The sequence below is a fragment of the Geospiza fortis genome, unplaced genomic scaffold, assembly GCF_000277835.1.
Source record: "Geospiza fortis unplaced genomic scaffold, GeoFor_1.0 scaffold878, whole genome shotgun sequence".
In the NCBI taxonomy this organism is placed as follows: domain Eukaryota; kingdom Metazoa; phylum Chordata; class Aves; order Passeriformes; family Thraupidae; genus Geospiza; species Geospiza fortis.
The window spans coordinates 722,960-748,980 of NW_005054471.1; the positions used below are offsets into that span (position 1 = coordinate 722,960).

Genomic DNA, 26,021 nt, shown 5'->3' on the forward strand with positions numbered 1-26,021 from the left:
AGGTGCTCAGTCACCTCTGCAGGCATTTGAGCACTGCTGAGCTCAGCACCCATGGGTGGCTGAGCTGCCCAAGCTCTGTCTCTCGCCTGGCCCCAGGCAAGGCTGGGAGATCCCTCCTTGCCTGCCTGGCTTCCCTGCAGCCCAAGCAGATGTTCTGGGTCCTGTGTCCCGGGACAGATCCCGGCTTGATTTATTACTGGACGTGACTTCTGGAGTTTGTCAAAGGCACCCGCTCCCCCTCCCCTGACTTTTCCCACACCCTTCCCATTTTGTTTTACGTTCACTTTGTGGTCTCCCCACCATAGCTTGCAATAAACAGAAACTCATTTCCAGTATAAACAACTGCACACTCTGCCCCAGCCAGCCGTACTACCCTGCCTTTCCCGCTCCCCACCCCGTCTGCTTTTGGGTTCTGGGAAAACAGCCTCTTTCTTCTGCTTTTTTTTCATGCCCCCCCTCCCCCCCTCCAAGTCTTCTGGCCCTTTGCACTTTTTTTCCTTTCTGAGATTTATAACGTGCCAGCCAGAGCTGGAGTGGTCTATCCCACTCCACATCACGTACATGCTATTAAAAGTAAAGCTGCCAATAGATCTCAGTAAGGAAAACCACCTGAGCTCTGCCTGAGCTGAGGGTTTACAAGATGGGGATGCTTGTCCTGATATGGCCAAAAGCCTTTCAAGATGTGGGATGTCTCTCAAGGCAGAATGTAGAAGAGTTGAATCATAGAGTGAAGATGTGCTGGGCAGATCTTGTCCTCCCCAAGCCCTGAGTCAGGAGAGATGCTTGCCTGATGGGAGCCAAGCCTGGTGAGAAACTTGCCATGGAGAGCTGGACAGTCACCTCTCTGAAGGGCTGGGCTGGCACTCTCAGTTGCTTTTATCTATCTTTAACCACCTGGAAAGGAACTGGTTGGGCCAAGCAGTCTGTCTCAACTCCTTCTGCGCCTGATGGGGACAGACAGACACTTGGGGACAGCAAATCGAATCTTTCCTTTATATGGAGACACCTGTCTGCAGCATTTTCCCAGAATCATGGAATATGCTGAGTTGGAAGGGACCCACAGGGACCCCCAGATCCTGCTCTGAGCTCTGCACAGGATAGCCCCAAGAATCCCACCATGTGCCTGAGAGCATTGCCCAAACACTTCGGAGCTCTGTCAGGCTTGGTGCTTGCTCCCCACTTCCCTGGGGAGCTGTTCCAGAGCCCAGCCACCCTCTGGGTGAAGAATCTTTTCCTATTATCCAACCTTAATCTCTTCTGACACAACTTGAGGCTATTCCCTCAGGTCCTATCACTGGACACCACAGAGAAGACATCAGTGCCTGATAAAAATTCATAAAACATTGTAAATGTTTTTGACACCTGGAAGAGCTTGCCAAAGGCTCAAGGGGATTCCCTGCCATTGGAAGTCTTCATATCAGGGCCGAATGCTTTCCTCACAGTTTTGCTGCCCTTCAAAGAGGGCTCTATTCAGGGCAGTATCCTGACCTGCACGAGCCACAGAGCAGGGCTGGCAGCAGCCTTGGGACCCCAGGTCTTCCTCACACCCACATCACAGGGATGCTGCAGGGGGTGCACACATCTTCCTTTTCCCATGGCATGAGGATATTGGGGTCAATCATCTTGTAATGCTTGAGGACATAGCCCCAAGAATCCCACCATGTGCCTGAGAGCATTGCCCAAACACTTCGGAGCTCTGTCAGGCTTGGTGCTTGCTCCCCACTTCCCTGGGGAGCTGTTCCAGAGCCCAGCCACCCTCTGGGTGAAGAATCTTTTCCTATTATCCAACCTTAATCTCTTCTGACACAACTTGAGGCTATTCCCTCAGGTCCTATCACTGGACACCACAGAGAAGACATCAGTGCCTGATAAAAATTCATAAAACATTGTAAATGTTTTTGACACCTGGAAGAGCTTGCCAAAGGCTCAAGGGGATTCCCTGCCATTGGAAGTCTTCATATCAGGGCCGAATGCTTTCCTCACAGTTTTGCTGCCCTTCAAAGAGGGCTCTATTCAGGGCAGTATCCTGACCTGCACGAGCCACAGAGCAGGGCTGGCAGCAGCCTTGGGACCCCAGGTCTTCCTCACACCCACATCACAGGGATGCTGCAGGGGGTGCACACATCTTCCTTTTCCCATGGCATGAGGATATTGGGGTCAATCATCTTGTAATGCTTGAGGACAAAGCTGCTTGCTTGGCCAAAGCTCTCTGGTTGCAATTTTACTCTCTATTACCCCTCTTTTACTCTCTTCTGCCATCTTCCTAGGACAAGCCAGCCCAGGACCACCAGTGGCCAGGAGTTTGTCATTTAATTCCAGGCAAGGAGCTGGTCAAAGCAGCCAGTGGTTTAACATTTTTTGCTAGGAGATTAAGAAAAATGAGGAAATGAGGTGGGTTAGTGAAAATCTGAACCCAAGTGGTTTAGCTGGAGAGAATCCCAGCATTGTAAGCTGGCCTCCAAGAGTGCTGGAAATATCCTTACCCCTGTTGCAGATGCTGATATTGTGGCTCATACTACCACTGGCTTGGACTCACTGACAGTAAGGCTTGTGCAGCCCAAGACAGCTGGATTTTTGATTGTGCTCCTTTAGTTTTGCCCCATGTGGGGTTTTCCCTGTAGCAATAAGCTCCTTGAGGGGTTGTGCAGAGTGCAGGAGTGCTGCTGGGAGGGCTGCAGCACTGCACTGTGATCTTCACATCTACAAGAAGGTTGTGTTGATCTGGAAAAAAACCCCACACATGTAATTTACAGGGACATTAAACCTGAGTGACTGTCTCAGTGCAGAGTCTGAGTGCAAAGCAGAGACTGTGGTACCACAGAAAGCAATGGGGAGCTCCCAGACACAGCTCCTGGCACCTGACCCTCCCAGCAGCCATTCCAGTGCAGGTGTTTGCTCATTTTGCCTTGTCCTCAGAGAGAAGCTGATACTGATCAGGTGTATGATGCTGCCAGGACAGCCCAGTGGCAGGATCAGGGCCGGCTCCAGGTTGGGTGGGTGTCTCCATTCACTGACTCTAATGCATGTCATGTGCTGGATTGACCCTTACACACGCTGCTCAATGCCAGAACCAGGCTGTGAGCTGCCCTGAGGGAAGCTTAGTCCTCCCAGAGGAAGGGGGCTGCTCCAGGTGGTTTTAATTCCCTTGAGCAGGAAGTGACAAGAGATTTGGTAATGCAGATCCACCTTGTGCTGTCTGTGCAGCAGGTCCAGCAGATGGGTCTGCCCGTATTCGATGGCAAAGTTGAAGGGCATGGGATGTTTCCCCTGCAAAACTCTCAGTTCTCATGGAAGCACGCTGATCAGATGGAACCACACAGAAAACTCCACATACAAAAGTCCCCGGAGTGGAGAAACCCTTCTGTTACGTGCTGGGACCTTCCCTGTCTTGACAGCTTGGCTGTTATCTCGCATCACGTCTCTGTTTGCTGACAGCGCATCATGACACGGCTCCATGCCGTGCTGGGGACAGCTGGTGTTGCAGGTGGCTGTACCCATGGCAGGAGTGCTGCAGCCAGCTACAAGGAGCTGCACGGGCCCGCAGGATTCCCTAACAACAAATCCATACCGATGGATTAGCTGTCTATGGCGACACTTGGTAGCATTTTATCACCCCTTCACGCCCCATTGATAAAAGCACTCCTGGTATGAAGGGTGGCCAAGAAACTGCTCTGCTCCTCTCCTCTCCCACGGAGGAGCTGCTGAAGCTGTCCCCAGCTGACCTGAGACCCTTTGTGCTGTCCACCCAGAGCGAGCATCCCCAGCGCAGTTAATCACTGCAAGCGTCGGGGCAGGAGACAGCTGAGGCCGCTGAAGCCCAGCGCAGTTGGCTGACCCTGGGGAGGAATGCAGCTGACTCACACCACGGGAATCTGACCTCCACGGGGGCTGTGCACTGCCTGAGATCATGGAGAGCCATGTCCTGGCACTGCGGCTCCCAGCAGAGCTGCAAACAGCGTGGTGTGCCCCCGTGGGTCACGGTGGGCCCAGCCTCTCCCCTCACTGCAGTGATGTTCTGCAGGCATCCCAGTGTGTGCTGCACACCTGGCACAGTGCCTGCTTCCCTGTCCCTGTCCCTGCTCAGGAGCACGGGCAGTAGTCCTGGCTCTCTCCAGCATGAGATTTCCAGCTAGGAAATGCTCTGAGTGTGGCAGCACAGGAGCTCTGCTGCCTCTGATTCTCCTCCAAGTGACCCACAGGGTACTGTTAGAGCTACTGTTATGGTGATTTTTATTTAAATCAATATCTGCCGTGTTATCCCTCAAGCGCTCACTACTAATAACCTCTCATCCTCTCAGCATCCCTTCAGTGGCCGTCAGCTTTGCTTTGCTCTGCACAGAGCAACAACACTTCCCTGCAAGTCCACCTCTGCCCACGCCTCCTGGGAGTGCGGCTGCTCCCACCCTGGGTGCAATTCAACCCCAGCAGCAGTCACAAATACCTATAGGACTCCCAGCTGGTATTTAACTTACCAGCCATTGTGATGGGAGGAGAAAGCCCTGAAAAATCTCATTTCCAAAGACTTCTTTTTGAGTGCCAGCCCCATGTGGGATCTGATAAGGAAAATCCCAAATTGTTTGAATAGCAGGTTTCAGGTCCAGCATGTGGCTTTTGAATCACAACACTTATCATTAATATTCCTGGAGAGAATAGGGGGTTCTCTGTCTGGAGTTTCTGAGCTCAGAGCATGGAAGAAGTCTGGGTCACTTGGTCACCCACACCAGCAAAAAGAGGGAGGGGAATGCCCCAGGGAATGACACAATCCTGCTAACCACACAGGGCACAAAAAACACCCTGATTTACCAGCATCTCCAAATTACAATAATAAATCTTTACCGGTTTCATCTCAGCACAAATAGGTCCTTATGTACCAGACTTGAAAATCTTGGTGAATCTTCCCTGGGGTGCAAGTGCGGCTCAGCCTAACAACCACAGTGTGACAGTCCTGGGGCTGGGGACCTGCCAGGGTCAGGCACAGTCCTGAGGTCAGCAGACAGGGATCCCCCATGGGCACATGCTGCAAAGCCAATCCTCGCTGCCAAGCACGAGGGGTGCTGCAGCCTTCATGGGAAAGGCCCCTCAGAATAAAGCACCAGCCACCATCTCACTTCTTCTGCCTTCCCTGGCCACCCTTTCCCAAATCCCTCCCCAACAGCTTCCCCCAGGCTGCAAAAGCCAAAACCATCAGGGGGAAAATGTGAGGCATAAACCCGTCATTGTGATGGCAGACTGGCATATTATGGATTTCCCATGTCAAAATAATGGATCAAAATTCGTGCTGCCACCCTGGCTCCAGAAGGGCACCGCTGCTCCTGCCCATGGTTTATGTTTGATGAAACTGAGTTAGTAGGGTTTTTATCTGTCAATTAGGGACCATGAAACAGTTATTAAATAGAGTCAGAGCCCTCCTTGCTGCTCTCCTGGGCAGTGCAGGAGACACATAACAGCCTGTAATGAAGCATTAAGCAGCAGCAGTTTTGTTTCTGATAGGATTGGAAATGATAAGCCAGCGAGGCATGGCAGGATAGGGGGAGCAGGTCCCTGGCTCAGAGGACACATAGCAGCAGCTGCTATGGGGAGGTTCAAGACTGAAATTTCTGCCCCCTGCCCCAAATAAAGTCTCTGTAGGACTGCCATCATGCTGCATCTGCTTGATGGGGGAAAAGCAAGGGCCTGAATTTAATTATCTGCTTTTCCTGGTGCAGCCCTGGATGATTTCCATGGAGGCATGAGGGCCTTCGGCTGTGAACAGCAATGATATCCCAGCCCCAAGGAGAAAAAGAGCTGGTTTAAACAAGTTTTAAGAGATAGGGACGGGGCTGTTCATAGAGGGGAGATAGCACAGGCACAATCCACTTCTGGAGGTCATCAGAGTCCAGGGAATGCTGTCACTGCCCTTCCTCTGCAGATGAGAATGCCCTAATCAGGCAAAGTTAGGATGTCTGCTTGATCTCAAGGACTCTATGTCCAAGATTTGACACAGGGCAAAGCCAGATTCTGGGCTGAGTGATGGTAGTCCTGCACAGAGAGAGGCACCCAGGGACAGGAAGCATGAAAGGGGGCAGAGGTTCACAGTTCCAGTGTCAATGGATGCATTTACCTGTGTCCTTCCCACCCTCGTGTCTCAGGGTTTGGTAAGCCCTTGCTCTGCACCTACACCAGTCCTGGGTAGCTCAGAACCCAGCATTTGCTCACCCACCCATGGCCATGGACCCAGCAGGACCAGTTTGCACCAGGATCACCCAAATGGGTACAAAGCAGACTGTCCTACCAGCACCTTGCCCAGGGCACCACCACAGATCTGGCTATGCCAAAGGCTTTCAGACATCTGTGGCTGCTCTGCAACCTGTTTGTTCACAACAGAGACAGGACAACAGCAGCTTTTTTTTGGCTTCTGGTGATTTAAAATGAAAGGTTGGATTTTCAAGGCTTTTCCTTTTGGAGCTCCCTCTGATTTAATTAAAAACCTCATCAAACCAAAATAAAATGAGCAAAATCTTGAACTCAGAGTGCTTAACTCTATAACAATATACAACAAAAATTTTCATCTGGGTCTGACTTCCAGGGCATTTTTCCAAAGTTGCCAGTGATTTGCAAATGCCATTAATTTCTTCTTTCTGGGAAAACTGCTTAGGAATCTGAAGATTAGCATCTCCCAGTGTCACAACAGCTCCTGCTAACTCCTTCTCCAGCTGCCACCCTTCAGAGAGCAGGAGGGATGTACACTGCAGTGTTAGGCTGGCTCACTACAAACCTACACCATCCAACACTCTCTTTCCAGGGACTTCTCAGTGTTTCAGTGTTTGCAAGACACTAAGAAGCTCCTGGAAAAGTTGCACCATCACACCACACTGTCCTGAGTCCTGCCATGACAGTATTCACATGGCACAGTCCTCAGTGCCTGGCCTCCAGGCTAAGCCTGTCCTTCCCTTCCAACCTTGAAGAACGAGAGGGAGACCTCACCCCTGCAGAGATCTGAGCTCTCCCGGCATGGAAGAATTTAGCTGTAGTAACAAATTGCTCAGAGCTGCAAGGCAGTGATGGACAGGTTTCAGCAAGGCAGATGGGAAGGCTGCTGGTAGATAGGATGGTGTGAGAGGAGTGTGGAGGGCACAGTGATGGGCATGCTTCCCTGGGGAAAGCGCCTCCTCACACGTCCCTGTTCTGCTGCATGCCCATGCCATGGGCATGTTGTACCAGCATGAGGCTCTCCCAACTTCACAAGTAGACACAGACTTGCTGGATATTTACTGCTGCCAAGCCATCTCAAACACTCTCACCTTGCCAGGATGAAGGAGATGCCCAGAATATAGCTGAAGCCTTTCTGTGGCCTCTACAACCTGTCTGCAGAATAAACGTGGGGAAAAACCTGAAGTGGCTGCTGAAGCAACAGCTGCTGTACCAGTGAAGGAACCCAGGAGACAGGAAAGGCACAGACCTGTGTCTGCACACACCAGGCCCTCTGAATTGCAAGCTGCTTCCTTGAGACAATGCTACCTTGGCCCCTTCCCATCTGTTGGGATGGATTGGTGCCCAGAGCACCAATTTCCATCTCTGGGCTGTGGTGGGATGCTCATGGCTGCAGGCAGCACCAGAGCCCGATGTCACCCAGGCTGAACTTTGTCCCAGCTCCTGCTGGGAGAGGTGTGCAAGCCCCTGGAGTGGTCCAGTACCACTGGAGCTGTCACACACAGCTGGGCTGGGCTGCAGAAAGGAAGGTGCAGCAGGGACAAGAGAAATGGTAATTGCTGCCTGTTCTGATGCTAGATGGTGAGAGGTTTTCAGCTCACTTTGCACCTTTACTGTGCCTGCAAGGTGGCCGGGATGGAAGGCCGCTGTGTGTTGCTGAAGAGGGGCACACCCGTATCCAGCACACCAATGTCAGGACAGAGGGTAAGGAGCGACCCAAGTGGTTCTCCCTACACTGTCCCAAAAAGGGTGTAAAATTAGGGCCAAGGGTAGCCCAGGGTCCTTACAAAACACTTATCACCCTCACCGGGCTGGGAACCTCAGACTTTGCAGCCCTGCAGGAGCAGGGTGTTTCCCTCACTGCAACTCTTCAGAACAGAAATCCCAGGTGCTCCTCAGGGGTCAGTATTTGCTTTTGGAAAGCAGCCAAGTGGCTAAACCAGGCTGGAGCCTACTGCTGGTGCTACAGACCTGATCAGCCAAGAGACAGACCCTGAGCAGTGAGACGGGCACGAACACCTGCAGGGGCTCCTTGCAGCAGTGGTGAAAGGGCTCCGAAATGCCTCTATCCTAGTGTGAGCATCCTCCAGCTGGGAAAAGGGCTGCAGCCTGACCTGCTGTCCCTGCCTGCTTTGCACCCAGAAGGGATTCTGGGACTGAAGTGAGAGAAGGTGGGCAACCCCTCCTCCTGCACCTCCCTGGCTTCCCTGAATTTTGCCCTAGAACAGACTCTCTGGGATTAGCACCAGCCACATCCTGGTGAGAACAATATTAAGGGATTATGAGATTAGAAATACCATTTATGCCTAGAGGAATAACTCTAATTCTTATCTGATTGTCTACAGATGTCAGCAATCAAAGCACCTCTTTCATGCAAAGCAGGGAGCACTGTTGGGTGTGAGGTGAACACGAGTGGCCCCCTCCTAGCAGGAGCCAGCTCCTCCTGCTGATACTTGCCCTGGATTGTGTTTGCCAGCAGCTGCTGGCATGTTAGTTCCTTTGAGGGGAAAAGCTGCTCAGCAGGAGCCCTGTGCTGGGGCTGCACCCCCTCCTCTTGTGTCTCTGCTGGGCTGCCCCCCCAGGAAAAGCTCAGCTGTGCCTGCTGCTTGCAGGGTGCTGGTGGAGAGCCTGGGGGAGAGAGTGCTGCTTTGCCCACAGGCAACACCACCCTGAAACTCCAGCTGCAGGAGCACCACAGCCCTTTGGCTACCCTGGGCCACCAGTTCCTCCTGCTGTGGGCAGTGGCCCTGTGAGCAACGTCAGCACTGTGACATGCAGGGTGCACGGCCCCCTGTGACTGATGCAAGGCTTTTCCTGCTCCTGGAGGGGTCAGACAACTTCAAAAAGAGACAAACTAACCAGGTCTGACCCCAAACTTGTGTGCTGCCCCACTGTACTCCCAGGGTCTGCCTTACACCCAGTTGGAGGGGCTGGGATTGTTGGGGCTGGAGCACCACTGGCTTTGTGGCACTACTGCTCCTGGGCTGGCCAAGCACTTTGTGCCAGCTCGCCTGGGGAGGCAGCTCGTAATGGGGTGGCCTGGGAGGCTCTGCCTGGCCATTAAGGAAGGTAAGTGCTTCTGGGTGCACTATGCCAAGCTCCTGTCTGCACGCTGGAGGCAGAGTTCGTGCTGTTTGATGGCACATTATCTCCATTCGGCTCCTCATCAAAAGCTCTCTGTCAATTCCTCCCTCGAAGGAGGGCTGTGAGAGCTTTCTGTCCTTCATGCTAATGCTTACATGAGTATCTCCATCCTATCTCTCTTCTTCCTTCCCTTTCTCAGACCCAAGTTGTCTTGTCCCATTTCCTTTTCCTGCCTTTCCCTGTGCCTTGCAGACACCCCAGCACTGAGGTAACGTTTGTCTCCTCCCAGCCAGGAGCAGGGCACACAAAAAGCCAAGACATCAGGGAGCTGGGATGGAGCAGGGTGAGGAGCATCCTAAGTGGGGACAAGCAGCATCCTCTGAACACCCCACATCCTCCCGTTCTGCAGGTTTTTCCTTGCAGCCCTGATCTGCACCACCAAACACCTGAGCCACACTCTCCGATGAAAGAAACAGCAACCATGAAGCTAAATCTGCAAGACAGGGATGTGCACCTCCCTTAAGTCACTGACTTGAAGGCCATGGGAGAAAATTAGTTCATCTCACCTGACCTCCTGGGTTGCACAGGCCATTACATCCCTCCATTACCCCTCTATTGAGCCCAATAACTCGTGTTTGACAGAACCATCTTTCAGCAAGGCAGCCAGCCTTGCCCTGCAGAGCACAAGCAACAGAGGAGCCGACACGGCTTTTGGCAGTTTGTTCCAATGCTTAATCATTTTTTCTATTAAAAATATGAGCCTCATTTCTAATTCAAATGTGGTTGTGGCTCAGCTTCCAGTTATTGGCTATAGTTATGCCTTTGCTTGCTGGGTTAGTACCCAGTATCTTCTCTGCTTGGAGGTAATTACCAAAAGGAGTCAAGGCATCTTTCCAGCTTCCCTTGAAGTCACTGAACAGACTATTTTAAGTCTTTCTCCTTTTGGCAGTTCCCCCTGCTCCCTTCACATCCTTCTTTACTCCTGTTTTCCCAGGGTCCTTCTCAAATAATTTCTTAGATAATATCACGGGAACTAAGCAAGGATCTAATATTGTCTTTGTTTGTACATATGCAGCAGTTGGCAGAGCTGGCTCAGTCTTGGATCCAAGAGTCCCCTTTTTGGCCAGCCTGTCATAACACAAACTCACTGTGTGGGGCACCTCCATCCTGGCACCCTCCTGCAGGAGCTGTCTTCTGTGCTCTCTGCCATTTTGCTTTTTTTTGGCCATAATTAAGCCCTGGAGGTATGTGGCAGCACACACCTCATACTACCACTGTTCCTGGGCAACTGCTCTGCTCACTCCAACTGGGAATCACCCCCGGGTTTTGCTGAGAGACAGGGAAGGAAATGCTGCAAAATGATGCCTGCAATGACTGTGTCTCACAGCAGCTTTGTGAGCTTTTCAAAGCCCATGAAAAAGCCCACTGCTCTCTTCCACTTCTGAACAAACCCCCCATGGGCCGACACAGCAGTCCTCACACCACCATGGCAAAAATCACATCCGTGAACACTGCTTTGGCAGCTAAAGAAGTGAGTGCTGCTTCCCCTCCTGAGCCTTTGGAGGCGATGGGAGCAGAGTTGGTGGGGTTATGCTGCTCCAGCAAAGCAAGTGGGGTTGGCAAAGGGGCCGTGTGTCAGCACTGACACTCACAGCAAGGAACAGCCTGGTGCTTTTGCACAGAGCCACCCAGCAGCACAATCACTCCTGCTTTGCATCGATGTGAACAGCAGGGGTGCCCACAGTACCAGCTCCTCTCTCCGTGGTCTTTGCTCCAGGAACTCAGGGGTTTCTGATTTTGGACCTGATCTGGCCACTTAAGTGCAATGCTTCAGGTCAGCTGGAGATAGGGGAATTCCCCTCTCTCCAGAATTCACAACTCTGTGAGCAGAAGAAGCTGAAGCAAACCCACGTGCTGGCCAGGAATGGGAGGAGGAATGGGAGGAAGAGCTGGATGATGAAGGCTGTGGCAGAAAGGGCCCTTGACACGTCCAGGCTGGCTGCCTGTGAGCTGTCCCACTCCATGGTGTGATGCAGAAACATGCAGACCTGTGTGATCAGAGGTCCCTGGGGTGGGTTGCAGTGGGTGGGAGTCCTGGCATTGCGGGTGTCCCAACCAACACACCCAATTTGGGAAGCCTTGGAGGGTGATGATGGCACAGAATCATCACACAGGTTTTTAAGCCCAGTTCTGTGGCTTTAGAAAATTCCTCCGCAGTCTGTGTCTATATTTCCCCTTCTGTCTTTTCATTTAGACTCTGACATCCCTGTTTAGCACCAAGCTGGGGGAGGAATGAGAGGTGGCACAGGCTGCCCTGTGTCCCCAGCGCAGCACTGCAGTCCATGTCCCTGAGTTTCTGTAAGGACAAGAGAGAAAAACGAGGAAGAGGCTGGTGAGGCCAAAGAGCCTTTTCAGAGGGCAGCTACACTTGGCTGGCAGCTCAGGGAAGTCAGGCACAGAGGGAAGGGGAAACAGCTTGAGTCCATATGGAGAGAGCAGGGATGGACTCTGCACTGGAGGGCTGAGCAACTACTTCCCCAGAAAACTGAATGGCACCCCATCAACTGCAAAGACATCAAAAGATGGCAAGTTCTAGCTCATCCACCACACAAACAAAGTATTTCACAGATCCCTGGCTCCTGCCTGCTGGAAGCAGGGACTGCCTCAGACGAACAGCAGCCAGAAAGCAGCCAAAAGGCAGAGAGCTGCTTGCAACCCTCTTCATTCTTCCCTGACCAAGAGGACATGATGCATCCATGACATGGGACAAGCCAGGCTGCTCCTCATGGAATGTGCAGAGCTGGGGTGTGCCTAGTACAAAGCTACTTACACCGTCCAGCTGTGGAGAGGAAAAACATCCAGGGTTGGGAATGTTCACGACAAGACAGCCCAACATAGAGCAAAAATGCAGCACAAAGGTCTGAGCTACGCTCCAAACCTCCTCTTGGTTTCCTGCCATGAACCCCTTGAGTGATCTCCTGTATTCCAGAGGTGAACCTCCAGAGGATTCATGTTCTCATCCTACAAATCCAAACTCAGCCACACAGGACATTGACTTTCCCTGCGAACCTGACTCTGGTCCAGTCACGGTTTTGTGATCCCTCTGTCCTCCACATCTGCCACTTGGAGAAAACTGCAGTGCTGGAGAGCCACTGCTGGTCCCTGCTGACACAAGGTTCTGAGCACATCCTGCTGGGCTCTGCCCTGCAGGTCCCTGGAGCAAGACCAGGTTTCCCCACACTGCTTGGCACATCAGCATGTCACTGCTCACTTGCTTTAGGCAAACGCTCCTCTCCCTCCCCAGCATCATCAGCAGCCAGGCTGCCCGGGCTGGTACCTGCGAGCTGGTGGAGAGGGGGGCACACAGCCTGACATTACTCGTGCTCAGCAGGCTCTGTGTGGCTCCTGCCAGTGCAGAGAAGACCATCCTGAAGAGAAAACAAGCAGCTGTCACCCCAGGGATGGTATCATAAACCATTTTAATAAGGCACGTTGCTCCCCCTCCCCACCACCCTAACTCATGCGAACGCTGCCTAGTTCAGTTGGCAGCAAAAGATAAAGACCCCCAGGGAGCACAGGAGGGGGAGAAAAGGGACATCTGTTTAGAGCATTTCTACTGCATGGCTCTCCCAGGCTATTTCTATCTCTTCTTGTCAAAATTTATCAACTGCGTAATTGTTTAAACAGCATTAAAGTGCTTGCAGCAAGAGCAACTGGAAATTGTCCTGCAGTTGCCTCTGGTACTGATGCTGACAGCTCAGGAAGGGACTGGGGAGGAAAGGGATCCATCGGGCATGGGAACCCTCTGACTCCTTTTCCAGGGGGGAGACACCACCCTGTCCTGCTAGCAGGAGGAAAATAACCTCACTTTATCCTGGTGCCCTTCCCTGCTGTCCAGGCCCAAAGCTCTGCTCCTTCTCCTCTGCTCCCTGTCCTGCCCCGCTGTTAACACATATTTAGTCTGCTAAATTATTTACAGCAGATGCAGCGGCTCGGGAAACCGCAGCTAATGACAATGTCTCTCACACTGATGTACCCTGGGCCTTGCCCTGACCCTGCTGAGCCCTTGGCTGGAACCTCACTGCATGCTGGGCGCCACTGCTGTTCCCAGCCACTGCCAGAAGTTTCAGAGAGAGATGGAAGAGCTTTGCACACTGGTAAAAGATGAGAATTTGCTGCTGCCTGCCATCTCCTCTCCTTCAGAAAGGAGGGGTGTGGACACCGAGGATCTTCACTGTGGGGTCTTCCCATTCCTGGTGACACTGCCTGGATACCTGCAAACATGGGCACATGTGGACAGTGACAGGCAAGAGTCACACCCTGTGCTGATGACATTGGTGGGATTTCTTCTTTCATGACCTTCTGGGAAGAAAACACTGATCTTATTTAAGTACCACAGCCCTTTGGAGCTCTGGTGGAAAAACGAAAGCAGCATTCACATGTGGAGCCTCAACTCCTTTGCTCCTTGTCCCACAGCTGCAGTGACAGGAGGTGGCTGCATCCCAGCCTGTTCCTCTCCTCCCAGGACCCTGGAAGCTGGGGACACATTGCTGGTGGGCGGCAGGAAGCTCGCACCAAATATTTTGACAAGGGGCACTTAGGAGCAGCTCAGATAAAATCCTTCCTGGAGCAGAGGCCAGTGCAAACAGAGAACCAGTGTGTGTCCCCCCAAGTCCCCAGAGCAGTCATGGTCCCCACCCATGGCCACCATCCCCCAGCCAAGGAGGAGGGTTTGTCTTCCCAGCCCTGGGCATCCCTAATTCCTGGCACTGCAGAGCAAGGGTTGTGGGAAGCTGTTTAGACTGGACTTGGGATTCTTTAATTACAGAGCTGTTTTTGTCATGTTGGGCAGCATAAACAAATCTCAGGAGAGCAGAAGGAGGCTGTGCTGCCATCCACCCAGGACATGGGATGTTTGGCAAGGATGAGGAGGGTTTTCCAGGAAGCTGCCAAGCCCCCAAATCCTTTCTCCTTTTCTCCTCCAGCCCAGCAGCTGGAGCCAGGCTCCCTCTCGGTCCTATCCCATGATCTTATTCCCAGTCCAGCTGTAGGAGAGGATGCACAGGGGCTCATTTCACATGGAGTTCCAAAGCTCAGGATCCCACATTCACTAAGAGGGTTCTTGCATATTAAGCAGCCTGACAAGACACTCCATCCCTGGCTCTGGCTCGTTGCTGGAACTCTGCTACAAGGAAGATGGCAAGGGACTGACCACCTTCTCCCCTTCTCAGCACCCTCGTGCCACATGATGCTCCTGCCACGGCTCCACCATGAGCTCTCCACAGCACCCAACATGGCATGAGTTCATCGCTCACTGGGTCTAGTGTGCGGCCACATCCCTTCAGGCACCAGTGGTGGCAGGACATGGGAACGGGACACTGCATGCATTGGCCACCTCCTGCTCGTGCTCTTCCCACAAACAGCATTGGCACGGCCAGGGCAGAGCTGCTGGTGCTGTTGTTGGCTACTCATAAATGCCCCGTGAGGCTCCGCTGGCCCCACCACCACGCGCTCCTTGCTGTCCCCAACTCCCCTGCGGGAAAAGAGGAGCCACAAGGATGGGAGAGGGGATATTTTTATTGTTTCTGACACCGGCTGCCCCAGATTATCATGTTTTACAGAGCGAGCCAAGGAAGCATCACTCTGCTATGCTGCAGCTGGGCTGGCTGCCCAGCCCAGCGAGGGGAAGGAGGAGAGGAGCAGCGGGGCGCGGGTGCGAGCAAACGAGTGTGTGCACGCGTGGGCCACGGGGCACGGCTCCCTTCAGCCCTTCCCGCTGTGGCATGCAGCCTGCAGCCCACTGCACGGGGAGGAAAGGTCGCCTGCTGCTTGCAAACGTGTTTGTTTTTCTAGTCCGTCTCCTAATTCGATTAGGACTAATTGCATCTAGGAGTGTGGTGGGGTTTTTGGGTGGGTTTTTCTTGGCTTTCTCCTTAAAGAGCCGGGATAGTAATTTGCATACTGTTACCCAGTATGCCTTTTCAGCTCTCAGCTGGGCCAAGACCCGAAATCTGGTCGCAGGCAGCAGCACATTTCATCCACTGACTTTTCCCAGCCATGCACGAGCAGCACAATGTGGGAAGGCAGTGACAGGAGAGCCTGCATGCCTTGTGAAATAAAGCTGAATTTCAAAGAACAAAGCATACCTGCAAGTTTGTTGCTGCTCCCTTTCTGCGGCTCTCAGGGAATGGGGAGGTCATGCTTGGCTGTGAATCACCCCAGGACCACTGCACCTACCCAGGCCCCAGCGCTGCAGGCACATGGGGAGAAAAATCCCTCCACAGAAATGAACCCAACAGCTCTGGGTGCATCTTCTGATTCTGAGACATCAACTGTCATTTAAATTTAGCTCCACCCTTACTGTAGGTTTGGTCCATGCTGATGTAGTCCTGCCCTCAAGCACTGCCTGGGCACAGCCTTGGGGTTGCCCTTGTGTAGGACTATCCCTAAGGGGCAGGAGCAGCTGGGAGGGAGAGAGGGTTGAATCGAAGGGGTGGGTGCTGTTCCCTGCCAGCTGGCCGTGATGCCAAGGAATGGTTGCAGTCATGTTTAACGTGTTGCTCCTGAAATAGCCTAAGTTTACATCACCACAGGAAAGGATTGGAAGAGTTCAGAGGGGAAAAAAATCCATCAAAAGGGCTTTCTTAAAAATAATTAAAAAAAAAAAAAGCTCTACATCACAGATCACTGGACACAAGCAAGGAACTATCTGCACACGCTGACCCGGAGACTGTGCTTCTCCAGCAGCATCCAGGCAGGAGGACCAGCCTGGTGCCACCAAACTTCTGTTCTCCCAAGCTGGCATGTCATCAGTGCCCTCCTGCAGTTTTTTTCCACCCAACCAACCCATGGAAACAGGCAGGGACACGCCAGTCGCTGGGACTGCCTTCCTCCACTGTTTAGCCAGTGCCCATCATGGGATGCTCATGCTTGCCCCGGTGGAGCCAGAGGTGCATGTCTTACGTAGAGAGGTCACTACCTTCTTGTTTTGCTTCTTTATTTTGGAGAGGTGAAACACAAAAAATGTTTCAAAAATAACAATAAAAAATAGATGCAAACTTGCAGCACAACCCTCTGGCTGCAGCTGGAGCCCATCTGGGAGGAAAAAGACTTCTAAGGCAGAGAAAAGGGAGGCTCTCATTATTTATTAGTGGCCGATGTTTGATTGCTTGCTAATCAGTCCAGAGAACACTCAGGCTCTCCTGGCCTCTCCGCTCACATGTGGTTCCTGTTGCTTTGCCCCTTTCCCCCTCCCTCTGCCTGGTTTTGCTTTGTTTGTTTTTCTGTTAATTTGGTTGTTTTTTCCATGTCATTTTCCGTCAAACCGCATGTTTTTTCCTCTTTCTCTCGCCAGCCACTGCAGTGACAGATATGGAGGAAGCAGGCCAGCCTGGGACTGCCTGTGCTCTGCCAGTCCCTTTCCCACATCCATAGCCTGGGAGGCAGCAACGCCCATGGGACAGCGCTGGGGCTGGCACCAGGCCACAAGACCCCAGGCCACCACTGCAACATGGAAGACAACTCCACTGCCTGCATCCCGATCCGTGCCCCTGCTGCTAGAGGGGATTCTGCTGTATTTCCTCTCCCGTGCTTGTGCTCCATCCCATCAGGCAGCAGCCTTTTTGGGCAGCAGGCTGAATGATGAGGGTCAGATGCATGTCCTCCAGGGCCTGGACATCCCCAAAGTGAGACAGAAGGGCAAAGGAGAGGAGGGGCTGGATCGGGATGGAGATAAGCAGGTTAGAAGGGGATAGAGGGATGGGAGCAGAAGGAGGGTGCCTGCCCTAGCTGCCTCCCTCCCTTCTCTGCACACAAGGCCTCCCCGCTCTCATGTGCACTCTCCGGCTTCTGGCAGCCTTTCCGACGCGCGTTTCCACTCCTCTCTGGCCCATTAGCAGTATTTTTATAACATTCTGTAACACACAGTGCCGTGTGCCAAACCTCAAGAGTGCATTATTTCCCAACGTCTTTGTTATATCCACCCCCAGGCCCTCCGGCTGCGCGTTTCCAAATCCAGAGCTGTGGCTTGTGGGGGCAGCCAGGAGCCCGGCACCATACTCCTGTTACCCAGAGCCTTGTGCTCCCTCCTGCCCTGCTCCTGGTGCTCAGCCCTGGGCTCAGGACAGGGATGCCTGGTGTGTAAAAAGACCTGGACCCATCTCCTGCTTCTGGTGGGTATCTGCTGCTGTCAGGCTGCAGAGCAGGTGATCACTGAAGTTAAGCACCTGGTTGTTCTCCTGTGCTTCACCTCATGCTCAGCTGCCTGAAGAAAGGGGCAGACCAACAAGTCACTTCTCAAAGTGCCTTGGAAGAGGTTTCCCCTGGAGAAGTGCCAGCTTCCCTCAGGCCAATTTGCGCTGAGGAGGATGCATGCCTTGTAAGTGGCTGACCTGGAACCTTTAGCAATAGACGAGCCTGGGGATACCTACTTGCCATCTCTGAATGCACACTGTCCCACTACATGTGCACCACTGTCCCATTTCTGCAGTGAGTGAGACAGCCCAGCTACCCCCAGCCCCTGCAGGGTGCTGCTGGGCTCCCAGCCACATCCCCCATGATGAGCACTCGGGTGTCAAATCCATCCAAGGGATCAGATGAGCTATCTGCACCTTCCCCCACCCCGCTGAAGCATACTGATAAAACACCTCCACACATTTGTGCCTGCACCATTAATGTAGCATGTTGGTCCCTTCAGCATCAAATCCCCAGATATCCTCTTGTCCCTCCTTAGCCACTGGCATATCCAACCGAAGCCCCTGGTCAGTGTGGGCCAGAGCCATTACAGGTAACACTGCAGAGAGTGGCACAAACACAGTCCAATCACGGTGCCAAAGTTTCCCCATCCCTTCCAGGAGCTCCCCCTTTCAACACAATCTGATCCCCTGTAGCTATTTCCTAAGCTGTGTTCCAATTCTCATACTAATCCACATTTTCTCTGGTTTAACTCATAATTTCCCATGTGGCACCATAGCAAATACTTCACTGAAGTCAAGACAGATTACACTGACCACATTTCTGGGCTTAGAAAACCGGTTCCCTTATCAAAGAGAGCTATCAGGTTAATTTGCTGTGATATATCCCTGGCAAGCCGCCCTTGAATATTTTTCCCAATTTCCATTTGTCTCCATGTCTTTAATTGCTCCCTCTTCCAAGTGCACCATGTGGCCCCACTGTGCTGTGGGGTCAGGCTCTCTGATGAGGACCTTTCCTTTGCCCCGGCACAGGAGACACATTGCACTGGGTACCACCACTGTCCTCTCAGCTGCTAATGAGCCTTGCTAATGAACAGATGTCCTCACACAGGGATGAGGTGGTCCCCAAGCCCTCATTGCATTGAAGGTGCCTCCAGAACAGAGGGTAACCTCCAGGTTTTATGCTCCCTCTTGTCCCTTAGCCTGTGCTGCCCTGGCTCTCAGCATCGCTGCTCAGACCCGGTGGGGTTCATTTGGTATCGGGCTCTGCCGAGCTTACATTTAATCTCCCCTGAAACCTGTCTGCAGAACCAACTCTGCTCTTTTCTCCTCGTTTGCTCCTTATTTATATGGCTAACCCCCCTTTTCATTTCCTCTGCAAGGTCTCGCTCAGCTTGACTCCTGGCAGGTCTCCCTTTATCCCTGTGCTCGCTGACCCCCACGACAGAGCTTGCTTTGCTAATTGACACCCTTTCCTGGTCCTCAACCCTTCTCTGCTCCCTCTACACATCCTTCCTGTGGTGTTGTATGCTCAGGAGCACCCTTGCCTTGCCTGGGGAGCACATTCCAGGTACCATCATTTATTTAATGAGATCCCCAGCACTTCTCCATGTGCAGCCCCAGCCCCTCACTCTCGCTGCAGTCACCTTTCTTGTTGCCCCAGCAAAAGAGAAAAATGCAGGCACAGGCCTGTTTTCATTTAATTTCCCATGCAAGTGAAATGAAATGAGTCCAAGATCCCTCAAATCCCTGGGCTCCCAACGCACTCAGCTGCAGCAGCAATGCTACCACAGGGCCATGCTGCAAACCTCCCACAAGTCACCCATCTCCACCTCCATGCCCAAGCCCATCTCCATTCCCTGCTGGGATGCTCCCAAATCCACTCCTTTGCAGGAATCCTCACACCTCCAGGGAATCAATCATTTCCAGCAGAGCCAGGACACTTAGGGTGGGGTGGGGGAGGCAGGGGCTGGGGGTACAGGGCTGGGAAGAGAAACCTCACAAAGAGTGTTAAATTAAAATCCAGACAGTTAAATTAATTACCACTAAAAGCGTCTCACCTGATTAGTTCCTTGCACAGTTAATTGTGTTAACAACGCCAGACACTTGTTTATTTATTTGTCACCCTCTCTCCGGGGGCTGGTGGCCCCAGCAGCGTCCAACTGGGCTTCTCAGCTGCCCAGTGCTCAGGGGGCTGTGACTCTCCAGCAAATGGGAACACACAGTAATAGGGAACAGCAGGATTTGGGCTCTAATGCTGAGCAATTCCCACGGGTCCCTGAGCGGATTGACAGGGATTACTATTAGCGAGGTGCTTAGCAGATGGAGGAGCCATTGCAAAATCACAGCGATGCCACAGCTGCAGAGGAGGTGGTTGGAGGCTGTGGATGTCTCCCCACCCTCCTTGTTTCCTGCAGGCCTGGGCTGCAGCCCTCTGTGGACTGGCACAGCCTGGGACCTCTCCCCAGATGGGATCTGGTGAGCACATGCCCAAGGAGAGGAACTGCACAACCTCCTTGTGCGGCTGCCTGCACTGGACCCAGCTCCTGCCTTTTCTGGCTCTGAACCAGCTGTGAACACCTCCTGAGCACAGTGCAATTAAAAAGCACCTGACTCATTTGTTAGGCAGTGGCCTTTTTTTCTGCCATGCTCCCAGCCCCCACACCTGCTCACTCGTGTAAACCCTGCCCTGTGCTGACTGCTTTCCCTCATCTGCTCCTCACATCGCCTTCCAGCTCCTTCCAGCATCCCTTCTCCTTGGCTCAGACACCAGGATCCATCCCACATGACCTTAAATGAGTTGGACAATGTAGAGCATCTCTAAAATTCAAATCTCTGGGTGCAGTGAACCCTTATGCTTTATCTTCAGGGCTTACACAGACCCTCCTGTGACCTTCTGTCCCTGGAGCATGGTCTAGGATGGAAACACCACCCTGGCTCTGATGCCAGGTGCAGAAGGTGATATAAGGAGTAGAGAAAGACTCTGCTGTGTCTTCCAAACCTGGGAATATACAGCCACCTACATGACACATCTCTGGATGGTGGGGTTCCCAGCTGGGAATCACAGTTACCATCCCACAGCCAGCTATGGCGGCTGGTGCTCCCAGACACCCACGGCTGCCAGTTGCACACGCCATGCTACAAAAACACACAGTTGCTATCAGCTGTACAAACACAGCAGTCCTCAAAACACACAGCTGCTATCAGCTCTCAGCATCATGTGAAATGCAGCACAACTCTTATCTCCCCTGCTGAGGCCCGGGAATCAGAGCATCCCATGCCGGAGATATGCAAAATGCTGGGGAATGAGCAGCTGTCCTCCAGCACACCTGTGCACCCAGAATCCTGCAACACATTTTGGTTGCTCCTCTGAAACAACCACGCTGCTGTAACCCCAGCCAGGGCTTCCCCTGGCTGACTGCAATCCTGTCCGACAGCTCTTTCTACCTATGGAGATGGTTGTTGTGTCACAAGGCTAGAGTAGGAAGATACATCCCTTCTCAAATTATTCCTGAGGTATCATTTAACCTGCTAGCTTTGATCCAAAGCTTGGGGCAAAGTGGCTGATTCCAGCTGGGATTAGTATGCCATGAGGACCTCATACAGCAGTGTGCAGCAGACAACCCTATGTATGGAAGGTAGAGGGGCTGGCATGGCAGGAGCGGAGTCTGTGGGAACTCTGTATGGGAGCAGAGATTGTCCCCCTCAATATGGCATGCTGGGGTACTCACTTCCCACCCTCAGGTAGGTCTGGTATTTGAGGTGCCAGGAGGAGCCCTCGTAGCAGGCGTAGTGGCCGCTCTGGGACAGGTCCACGTTCTTGAGGATCAGGTAGGAGCCGTTCAGGTGGGATTCGTCGATGTCGGTGCCGTTGGCTGTCCAGGTCACGGCTGCGTCCCAGTCCATGGAGCCACACTTCATGGTCACGTCTGCACCTACCCGCTCGTACTGGGTGTGGCTCTCTGTGGGAAGGAAAAGGGGAAAAACAGGTGAGCTCAGAGCCCCTCAGCACAGTTGCCTTGGGAATAAGATCTTAACCTTCCCGTCTGGGAAGAGAAGGACTGGGGTGTGGACTGACACTTTGCTGGTGGACAGTGAAGCCCAAGTTCTGCTCCTGTCCCCAGCCACGATTTATTTTAGGGCAGCTGACAAATACCAGAGGATCATGGACCACCTCCATCCACAGGATGGCTTCCTCTCACCTTTGCTATGGTGAACACATGTCCGGGCTGCACGTGTGGTTCACCAGCCAAACACTCCACAGCATGGCCAGACACACAAGGCATTGCCAGTTGTGTGTCCAGCTGACTTGTTGCAGGACACAAATCAAACACGTGTGTCAGCAGAGAGATGACATAGCCCCAGGACTTGTCACCAGCAAACTCCACGTATTTACTAGTGCAGATGGGAAGCAGGTAATTCTCCTTGCAATTCCCTATCCAGTAAATCAGGCAGGGGGATTGCAAACTAACTGTGCTATGCTGTGGAAAGGCACAGCTGCTTGGTGCATGCAGTGCTGTTTGTCTCCTGTCTGGGTTTTCTTCTCTTTCCACAATAACATGATGCTTGCTGAGCTGTTTGATGTAACAGAGTGGGGCAACACAGCTCATTGGGCACCAGCTGCCTAATTGAATTTTCTCAGGTTTCTGGACAGGAGCTGGAGCTGACATTCATTAATGATCCTTAGCAACTGAATATTTCCTGTGTTGCTACACTTGGCTGTGCTGAGCTGTATGTGGCAAGGATAAAACCACGTGAGTGTGTGTGCGTGACACAAGGTGAAGCAGGACGGGAGGATGAATGGGGGTGAGGCTCCTTCAAGGCTTCATCAAGCCTTTGTGCACAGACAAGGGTGGTTCACTTCTCAAAATTCTCCTGGGCTTCAAAATCACATTTGACAAGGTGCCTTCCAAGGAAACTAAGCAGCCCTGACACATGGGGAAAGTCCTTGCGAGGATTTATAGCAGCTAAAATCACAAGACCAAAGGTGAAAACAAGCTGTCAAATGGAGCAGTAGAAGATGTCACTGCTGAAGTCTGATGGAGATCTGAGCTGGATCAGATCTGCCCAACACCCTCGTAACTCACAGGTAAAAGGGGTCAGGTGAGAGAAAAGACAGAGCGCTGCTGAGGCTGTCAGGGCAGCCAAAGCCCATCTGGGCTCCAAAGTGCTGCAGGAGGACACCATGGTACAGACCACCAGGCAGTAACCCTGTGCTGATTAACTCACAGCGGAATGCATGCAGCCTTCCTTCCCCTACACACTACACACTCATGGTTTCAAATGTGCCAAACCTTCCACAGGAGCCCACCCTGGAGTCATCACACTCCCTTCCCCGAAAACATCAGCCCAGTGGTGACCAAGAACTCAAACCCAAAATGGAAAGCACTCTAACTTAAAAGCCATGAACAAACCTGTCCCCATGCTGTTATGAGCACTGTATCCCTGGAAGCAGGGCAAAGGAAGGAAACATGAACAGCTAAGGCTTGAAACAGATTCCATGTGAAGATGGTTTAGTAGACTCTAACCCTTCATCCATAAAAGGGGACAACCAAGCAAAGATGTGACAGACACCTTAGCAATGACGAGTGACATGAAGAGGACAAATAGAGAAGGACTGCTTGCTCTTTCTCCTAATAAAATAAGGGGGAGGAAGACAAGCAGTAGAAAGTGGTCTTTTTCTTTTGCACAAATTGTGATTAAATTACAGAAATCTATATCCATCAGATGCTGTTGATGTCAACATAGGAGGGGGGAACAGCGTGTAAACGAATTCACAGCAAAAGATGACCTAAAACACTGAGCTGCCCAGTGAGCCTTGGGAGATTGCAAGCAGCTGATAGTGGAGACAGATGGGAGAAGCACCTCCAAGGCTTCTCCTCTCTTTTCTCCCTCTCCAGACATCAGCTCCTGGGTCCCACTGGTAGGTGGGACCACATGGATATGATCCAGCATTCCCTGTGCCTAAGGCCACATCCTGATCCCATCTGCAAGGCTGGCTCTGGAGGAGTGTCTGGCAGATCTCAGCCATCCTGCAGATGGTCTGTCAGGACACCTGCTTCTGACAGGAATAGAGCACCTTTAGGGATGTTATCCCTGCTGGGAAAGGGGGTGCTAAGGACAAAGAAAAAATGGTTTGTTGTGAGTAAGTTGGTGGTGGGATGCCCCAGGACCATTTCGGATGCAAGCCAAAGATGGAAAACCTTTGGGAAACTGTGCTGACCAGAAAAGTGTAATTAAAGGGTTTTTAAAAAGCTGGGAGAATGTACTGACAGGCAGAAGGAGGGGAAAACATCTAAGATGAAGCATCTGTGTGAGGAGGGGTAGCTGGAACAGGCCCAGATAGACAGACAGGCAGAAGTGGAAGAAGACAGTGGATGGATGAATGTGTGTAACCACAGACAGATGGATGGCAGGCTGGATGGGCACAGATAGAATGAAGGAAAGGAGGCATGGAAGGACAGTGAATGTGAGTGGTGTTGGGTGGATGGCTGGCTACTTGAATGGCTCTGGATGTGGATGGATGGTTGGATGATGAACGGGCGGACAGACAGATGATTAGGCACATGTGTGGATAGACAAATACAGATATCAGAGTTTCATTAAGAATTCAAGCATCTTACTCAAGTTCTCTAACTTCTTCTATTGAATAAGGTAAAGAGCTTTTGTCTTCCTGTTTCCTGTTGGCTCACAGGACCATTGGCTATCCTGTCCTTACACTTGGAATTCTGCTTATCAGAGACACTGGAGCTCTGACACCCACCACTGCACCACCCACCAGCCTTGCATGGAGAAAGGCTCAGTGCAGTGATGGATCCACAGACCTGCCACCCTTGCCTGGCTCCTGCCTGCCTGGTGCTTATTTCCAGGAAGGATTGAGATGAGGGAAACCTCTGGGATGCTCAGCTCTGCCTCTCAGGACTGTGGCTGAGAGCTTGTCCATAGCTAATGGCTGAAGGACTAAGTTGGGGAGGAAAAAAGTCACCTTGAGTTATTTCCTTGAACACAGTACAAACACACTGGCGTTCATCCAGAAGGGCTGAGGGAGCCATTTCTGGAAGACAAGTCTTTGAAAGCAATGCTCTTTTCCAAGGCAATGATTTAAGGTTCCTGATGAAGGAGAAACCCAAAGCACAGTTTCAGAGGAGGCATTTCTTCCAGCAGGGTTTGATGAGGATCCTACTGGAGCAGACACAAGTCCTCATGTCCTCCCTTGTCCCATGCCAGGTGTGGGAGTCTCACCCAACCACAGTGACATCAGACGTGAGCCAGCCCCTTTGGGAAGGGGCCCCATGGGGACAGCTCCCCTGGAATGCTGGAGAAGCCTGAAGCTCTGCTGTAGGATGGGGATGAGCAGGAGCGACCAGAGCTCTACTGGGACCCTGAATTTTCTGCAGGCTAGGAGAGCACTCAGAGCTCCACAGCTCCCTTGAACAGGGAGGGAAGGGAGGTTTGTCCACACTCCTGGTCACTGTGTCACCCACTGGTAACCCATGGGATCAATGACCATGATGGTGCCTGTCCTGCAGGGCCAGCCCTTTTCATGGTATCAGCTGGTGACAGGAGTGTCCTGGTGGAAGATTTGAGCTGGACAAGGAGGACAATTTATTCTCCTGGAGGGTTACAGAGCACTGGGACAGGTACCCACAGAGAAGGGGGATTCTCATCCATGGAATTTGTCAGGGCTCTGCTGACAAAGCCACGGCTGATCTGGTCTTCTGCTGAGGACAGAGCTCTTCCAAGTGGGGCACTGCACTAGACACTTCCAAAGATTCCTTCCCAGCAACATGGATGTGATCACTGGCTAGAACTGACACCTTCAAGATGCTGCCTTGCCCTGTGCCTGCACCACTCTGCTTCTCCAAAGCATGCTGCCTTTGGTCAAGTGACATCACAAGGCTGTGATGTCATCATAGAGGGGCTGTACCCCAACCACCAACATGGCTCTCAGCATCCAAGCCCAGCAAGGGCCACATCCTCTGCCAGGCACAGCACATCTGCCAGGCACAGCATGAAGTCCCAGATCTGGAAAGGAGCCATGGTGATGCACAATAGGAGAAATTACAGCTTTACCCACATCTCTGCAAAATTGCAGTGGAGGGAGGACAGGAATAAACATACAGAGCTTCTAGTTGCGGGATAAACATACACATTCTAGTAATGAACCTGGGGCAGCTTGGTGAAATGAGCTGTGAGCTGCTTTGTTGCACTAGCAATGATGAGTGGCAGCTTGATAGGTCCTGCAACTGCAACAGAGACCAACAGGACAGCAGACAGCAATCCAGCAGAGAGATGTGGAGGGAAAATGAGACAAAGCAGCTGAGAGATGGGGCCTGTGGAAATATATTCTATGCTTCCCAAATCCATCCAGCTGGAAATCCAATAGAAACCTCATCTTCATTTTCCTCCTTCATGAAATCTTGATCTACATCAAAACTGGAAAGGAAACAGCACAAGGAAATCCTGCAAAAAGGTGAACACTGCCCTGGCATGCACTGTGCTAGGAAGAAGCAGAAGTCCTCTTGGGACCTCCCATCTCCATTTCTGTGCCTTTGC

At 52.2% G+C, this 26,021-nt stretch overlaps 1 protein-coding gene across 1 annotated transcript in view; it reads right to left on the minus strand.

The window, feature by feature from the left end:
* The window catches only part of CNTFR (ciliary neurotrophic factor receptor), a 197,382-nt gene that overhangs the window by 33,226 nt on the left and 138,135 nt on the right, over positions 1 to 26,021 (minus strand). Inside the window, exon 5 of the mRNA XM_031062866.1 lies at positions 21,197 to 21,427. Coding sequence (XP_030918726.1) covers positions 21,197 to 21,427 — 231 coding nt within the window. The remainder of the gene's footprint in view (positions 1 to 21,196; positions 21,428 to 26,021) is intronic.